This window comes from Apium graveolens, chromosome 4 (genome assembly GCF_009905375.1).
Source record: "Apium graveolens cultivar Ventura chromosome 4, ASM990537v1, whole genome shotgun sequence".
Classification (NCBI taxonomy): Eukaryota; Viridiplantae; Streptophyta; class Magnoliopsida; order Apiales; family Apiaceae; genus Apium; species Apium graveolens.
The window spans coordinates 124751007-124757928 of NC_133650.1; the positions used below are offsets into that span (position 1 = coordinate 124751007).

At 32.1% G+C, this 6922-nt stretch overlaps 1 protein-coding gene across 4 annotated transcripts; it reads left to right on the top strand.

Moving 5' to 3' along the window:
• Positions 1-1298: 1298 nt before the first annotated feature.
• Positions 1299-6389, top strand: LOC141719492 (adenylyl-sulfate kinase 3-like). Of its 4 annotated transcripts, XR_012574116.1 has the most exons (9): positions 1302-1803; positions 1902-2042; positions 3056-3205; positions 3301-3419; positions 3523-3607; positions 4757-4803; positions 5095-5209; positions 5889-6177; positions 6252-6389. XR_012574116.1 is itself a non-coding variant. In XM_074521875.1 (8 exons), the coding sequence occupies exons 1-7, from the start codon at positions 1581-1583 to the stop codon at positions 5191-5193; spliced, it is 864 nt and encodes a 287-aa protein (XP_074377976.1). In that variant the 5' UTR covers positions 1302-1580; the 3' UTR covers positions 5194-5209; positions 5889-6388. The 4 variants fall into 4 exon arrangements, 3 of the variants coding, with proteins under 3 accessions (XP_074377977.1, XP_074377976.1, XP_074377975.1); XM_074521875.1 differs by having other exon boundaries at positions 5889-6388; XM_074521874.1 differs by lacking the exons at positions 5889-6177; positions 6252-6389 and having other exon boundaries at positions 1304-1803; positions 5095-5602.
• Positions 6390-6922: the final 533 nt, after the last annotated feature.

Sequence of the window (6922 nt, forward strand, 5' to 3'; positions counted from 1 at the left end):
TTCACTTACTAAGATATGTGAAGATGTTAAACTTTAGGATCTTTAGAAAATAATTTATGTTCATACTGTTCTTAACAAATTTGATGGTGACAAGCCTAAAGAAAATATGTTGTACTTTTTTTCTCCTGTAAAAAGGCTAAGAGTGTATCAAGAAAAAATGCCGAGCAAATTCTGGCAAGAACTTGAATACCTTGTCTGCATGCTCATTGTAAAAAGTGCAGTCACTGAAAGTTGGTCTAAATTTCTAAAAGGCCTAGTTCATGAGAAGCTTGGTATCGATAAATCCAAATTCATTCTTACATACATACTAAAAGATGATTCAGTTGCTGACATGTCTAAGGGAGGAGCACAAATTGTTGAACAGTTTGGTTCAAAATTGATTTATTTCAATCCTGATGCTAAGGATTATGGGTTGATTCAACTGGATGATTTGAACTTAAGCATAAGTAAAATTTCTGATCTAAAAGCTGTTATTTACCAGATTGATGAATCTTCTCAAGAGCTCAAGGATGTGAAGCAAAGACCAGAAATGTATTTGAACATAGCAGAAGAGAATATGCTCATACAATTCTTTAATGAAACTACAAGATATGCCAAAATTCAAGCCTGAAGAATAAAGTCTGATGCACTAACTGTAAGATTGTATATTTAAGTATTTCTGCATTTAGATAGGTTTTGACATCATTAAATAAGAACTTTTACATATGAATATTTTCATAATACACGAGTTGGAGGAGATTGTTAGATGTAATTTGATGATATCATAGTTTACTACATGAAGATATCATAGTTTATCAAGTTTATTAATATTTCGCAAATCAGAGTTTATTATCAATATTTGTCTATCAGCATATGTCAAATTTGAATTCCAAGAAGTAATTATATCTAGAAGACTTGATTTGCAGAAGATATGTCGGTGTAGAACTTTACTTCTTTGTAGTAATCAATAATTGGATATGTATAAAAATTCCTTATTAATGTATATCATATCAACTTAATTGATTGTGTAACTATGCAGTATATAAACACAGATTAGGTTAACACTATAAACGTCGATTATTGTTCTATCATTTTGTAACCCAGCAACTCTGAAAGATATCTGTTCATCCTTTGAAAGAATAATGTAATCAGTTTTTATTTATCGATAAAAAAACTGGTACTGCATCTTTAATTTTAAATCGAATTGTCTGTTAATACCGTATTTAGCCCCGGTACAGTATACTTAAATAAATACGAATGTAATTTAAATTTTGATAATTGAGGTCAAAAGCTGGTTTTGACAACCGGACTGCAGGGATTATATGTTTTATATGCTGTGCTACAATCTTGCAAGTTGCAACCCTCCTAAATCTAATCTTAAATTAAATTAGGTGGATGATACTCAACGCCTATATTTATTATTTTTGATTCTCCGGGTGATTCTAATCTGCATCATTGATCACTCCCCCCCTAAAATCTGTATCTATCAATCCCCCCCACCCTATATATACATACACACAAGCCTGCTGATTTCTTGTACCATTTTATTTCCCCATTCTTATTTTTATGGTTATTTATACATACCCATTTATATATAAGACATGATTGCAAATACTTGTAATTATTATCATTATTGTTTCTTGAATTCTTGTTCTATTGATGCTTCTGGGTCATCATTATCAGCTTCTAAGTTGGGCTTTTCTAGCTTCAATTCTTTTACTTGCGGGCTTAAATGTTCTGCAAGATCGGATTTTTTGAAGGTTGTTAAAGCAATGGACTCTTCTAGAACATCTCACATTGAATCAAACAATATTGATGTTTCTGGTAATAAATTATACACTTGTATATGTATTATATTTGTCTTTTTTTGATTTTGTGAATGTATGTTTTTTTTATGGTGAAAATGATTATGTGATTGGCAGGTGGGAATTATGAGAAGAAATGTGTGAATGGAATGGCAGAAAATGTTGTGTGGCATAATTGTTCGGTCCAGAAAATCGATAGGCAGGAGTTGCTTCAGCAGAAGGGATGTGTTATATGGATCACGGGTCTTAGTGGCTCAGGTTCGCGAGTTTCTTAGTTTTACCTTTGATTTGTGGAGCCTGTATATTCGATAATCAGGATTAGAACCATATAAAATGTTACCTGCTTTCTCATTTGAATGTGACTCATTTTGTTTAGTAATTGCAGCAAGTTATAGAGAGATTTAGGATGTAATGCACTATAAGATCTTTACATATATCTGGATTTACTCTGTAGCTCTGTGATATATTGAATGGTGAACATTATGTAGTCAAATAAGTAATTTTTATCTGGTGATGTTTATGGACGAAAATTGAAGAGTATGCAAAGACAAATTTACTTTGACCACCATGGCCTTTTCCTGTACAATGAAGAGTACGTTTTCATGATGACTTCCAAATTAAATTTTATTTGATCCTTGTTTGTGCTCCTTAAGCATGTGTTAGATGGAATTGAAGAAGGTGGGAAATTAACTACTTTTGTGGACAAGACATTTATGATGTTTCTTACTCCATTCAATTCGGCCATAATTTAATAAAAGTTTTATTCCACTAATATACAAATGAAAGTTCATTTCTTTCACCTAATATATCCTTCCCCAAACTTCTCATCAAAATCTTACACCTTGTCATATTTTTTACTCACCTAATCCTTCCCTTAGTAATCTTCATGTTTTCTCATTTATTCCACCAAACTACCCAACCAAACACAGCCTTAGAAGTTAGCTGAAGAAAGTTTTACACAAGTCAGCCGACATACAATTCTCTGCAAATGATCTGTTTAGTTTGGGCAGCCTAATCTTGTTGAATTACAGTTCCAAAAAGTCCAAAACTAACCACATTGGTCGGTTTACTGGTTTCTATGATGGGATATCCTCATGTCAAAACTATATGGATACTCGTTATGTAAACACTCTTAACTGTAAGTAGTTGGCTTGTCTCACTCCTGTCACCCGTGCTTCTTCTGTTGCTTCCTTCTCGGATTTTATGTGTGATTTTTTTTATCACTGATGTATGTAGTTCACTATTGGATAAATCCTTGTAATGTGACTCAGGGAAAAGCACTTTGGCTTGCGCTTTAGCTAGAGGCTTGCACATGAGAGGAAAGTTGACCTACATTCTTGACGGTGATAATGTTCGTCATGGTCTGAACAAGGATCTAACTTTTAAAGCAGATGATCGTGTTGAGAACATACGAAGGATTGGTGGGTACTTTTCCTTTTCTCATTGAAATTTACTTTGTCTTCGTTCTTTTTTTTCTTCACTATTGCTGAAAGTACTTAAGTTTTGAGAGTTTCAGGTGAGGTTGCAAAGCTTTTTGCAGATGCTGGAGTTATTTCTATTGCTAGTCTAATATCTCCCTACAGAAAAGACCGTGATGCTTGCCGTGCTCTGCTGCAAGAAGGAGATTTCGTTGAGGTCTGTTAATATGAGGCATTGTACATTTGGAAACTATCTGGGGGTTAGGATTATCAAAATTTATCGACTCAACAAACTTACAGATTAGGATTGTAATTCACAGGTTTATATGGATATACCTCTTCAAGTGTGCGAGGCAAGAGACCCGAAGGGTTTGTATAAGCTGGCACGAGCTGGAAAGATAAAAGGTATGTTAATGTTAAATAAGCATGGACAAATGAGATTGGGAAGTTCTTGAAATATTTTTCTCCATGCCCAACCAAAATAAAGATGAAGTTTAGAAAATATAGTGATCTCTTTTCTAAATCATTTTAGGCAAGTAGTAAGGAAGCTAGGTAACTCGGCAATCTTTTCATAACACAACTTATTAGTTTTAGTTTGTTACAGTATTTGTTCAAAATAATACTGTTATGTGAGTATTTCACTACACTTATAGGTTATGTTTTAATTGATATGACTACTATGCAAAACCTATGGTCAGAGCCTTGAGCTCACTAGTAGCCTTCTTATTAATTAATTTTTAGAACATATTATTATGATTTTTTAAAATAACCATAACATATTTTGAGCAGCAATGTACTATTTTTCTTACTTTCTCCGTCTCTTTTTAGGTGTCACATTTCCCTTTTTAGCGGTCAAATTGACTAATTTTTTATTAAAGATTAAACATTACTCTTATATTATTTGAAAAAAGCTGAAAATTATATATTAAACTAGACTAAATATACTTTCCAATGATATAATTATTTTATTTTGTTTAATTATAAAATATTAATAAATTTCGATCAAACGTTGGTCAATTTGACTATACAAAAATCAAATGTGACAACTAAAAAGGGACGGAGGGAGTATTACTTAAGCTAAAACACAATTGCTGTTTTGTCAATAGGAGTAGAAAGTTATATTTAGGACCTTGAAACCTTTAATGTCAATATTTGTTTCAGAGGTAAATCGTGCTTATTAATATTTCAATATGACAATATTTACGTTGTTCATCCTCTCCCTTCTCTCGATAGAGAGTAAGTTCCATCAGAATCAAAGGCAAAGTAATATTTTACACCCTTTAATAGTGTTTTAATATGTAGATGACCTGGAAGTAACCAAATAAATTGGGGTAGAATGCTGGCCGTAGATTCAGGAAGATGACCCCCAAGAGGAAAGTATCAGAAGTGATTAAGTTGCATCATCATTTAACATATCCATGCTGTGAAAGTGTTCTCTTCACACCTAGTCTTTGCGGAATTTGTTTTCACCTAGAAAACTATGCTCGTTGGTTCATCTGTAATCGTTTCACAATTTTTTTCTTCACAAAATCGTTTCACAAATTTCATTTGCAGGTTTTACAGGCATTGACGATCCATACGAGCCACCATTAAAATCTGAGGTATGCATGCTTTCTAGAAATGAGATCTTGGATTTGTTGCTCAGAAAATCATAAAATATAAGATATACTGACTTGTGGAGTTAACATGTGAAAAAGGGAACTGACTAGTTTTTCTGATTCTCTTAGTCTGCACTTCTTAAGGATCTTAACTTAATGTAGGTCAACAAGTCTTTGCACCATTACAGGATTAAATATTGTATATTATGAATCTTTTTTTGCTAGGTGTATATTATGAAGTTGTAAAGTGATGTAGTTGTGTCACCTTTTAATTAGTGATTTTTTATACTACAGATAGTACTACAGCAGAAGGAAGAAATATGCCCATCACCTTGTGATATGGCAGATGTAGTCATTTCATACTTGGAGAGGAAAGGTTACCTGCAGGCTTAGTTGAGCCATACAACAGGTCTCTTCATTCAGAAGCTCCTCTAGATTCTGTATTGAACAGTAATAGAAAATTTTCAGGCAAGGAAATCAGTAGTTTCCTGTGTTTGTTATCCAATAAAAATGGCATCAGGTTAGTTAATTGATTGATTAACTAATCTTGTAGTAGTTATCCTGGTGTGTGTGTTTAATGTAATAGCAGATTAGTTAATCGATTAGTGGTTATCTCAGTTCCTCAGAAGATTAGTTAATTGATTAATTAACTAATCTAATGGTTACACCCGTTCTCTCAGTCTATAATATTGTTTAAACAAGTCTTGTTAAATTTATCCTGTCTTAAAAATTTGTAATAGGAAATGTATAAGATTGTTGTATATTATTTATTATTAATTATATCAGTCTTTTCTATTGATCATGACCTGTGCTAGATCAGTTGCAAGTGCTACCTCTAATGATCATGTACTATATACATTAATTGCCATTATATTTTGGTAATGCAAAGTTTATGCAATTTTGATGTTAATATGCAATGGAAAAGAGTGATTGTGGCGTTAGAAGCTTAATTGTGTTTTCTTGAAAATATGATTATTGCAATAAGAAAAATGTACCCTAAAATTCGAGAAATGTTTATAATGCTCCCAATGATTTCCATAAAATTATTGTTAACGAGGTGGATTGATATCGATTGATTTGTGGCCCAGGAAACGAAGATGATGATTGATTGGTTGATTTCTGTCAAATCATAAGAGACTATATGGATTTGTGGCACATGAGACTTGCCTGCAAAATTAGAATTGATGATTTAGTAGTGTGAAATAAGATGAGACTAAATGTGCAAAGATGCGGAATCAATGTTCTATGTAAAGACTTGATTAAAAAGGAATTGAGTATAATTTCAATATTAATCACTTGAAGAAGAAGAAAGTGAAGAAAGCTGAAAAAAGAAAAGGACAATTTGTCTAAAGGCTCATGTAGCTGAACAAGGAAAAGGTTTGTTCCCCTAGAATTTGTCTAAATGTAGAGTAGTAGTGATGGGCCTAAAGGGGTAGGCTTTTTTGGTGCAGGGTTGATCTGCTGACTCTGTTGTGGGCCTCTATGTAAAGCTTGGTTCCTTAAAGCAACACATTTCTCTGCCCCTTATCAGATCACATTTTGGACTCCCCTTCTGAACAATATTCACAAGTACAAATTCATGATCGATATTATGAGTAATTGATGACCAACATTTTTTTTAATTGAATTTTTTATTTCAAATTAAAACTAAATTTTGAATTTTTTAAATAAGTAATATGAACATTATAGGATGGCCTGATAACAGTTCTATTAAGATTAGATCTCAATTGATGCAGGTGCTTGATTCAAAAGAATTATACAATACATTTAATGAATGAAAGTAATGAAAAAATAATGGAGATTTGCAGGATCATTTGAAAAGACAAAAATGTGCAAGTGCAAGATTGTAAAAAAAAAATGTAGTGAAAAATAAGATATTTCTTTACAAAGAGGTTTGATCTTTATTTTTTGTTTGCTGCGAATGGGATACACAATTAAATATCAGCCCATCCTAAAAATTCAATTTTTTTTGTTTAAATTTCATTATTTTAAAAACATAAATTAATAAGGGTCAGATCCCTCCAATTAACAAAGATTGTTATTTTAATATGGTATATCATAATTAAAATTAAGTTATGAATGTAAATTTATGCTTGTATTAAATTATGATTCTCCTAATGTG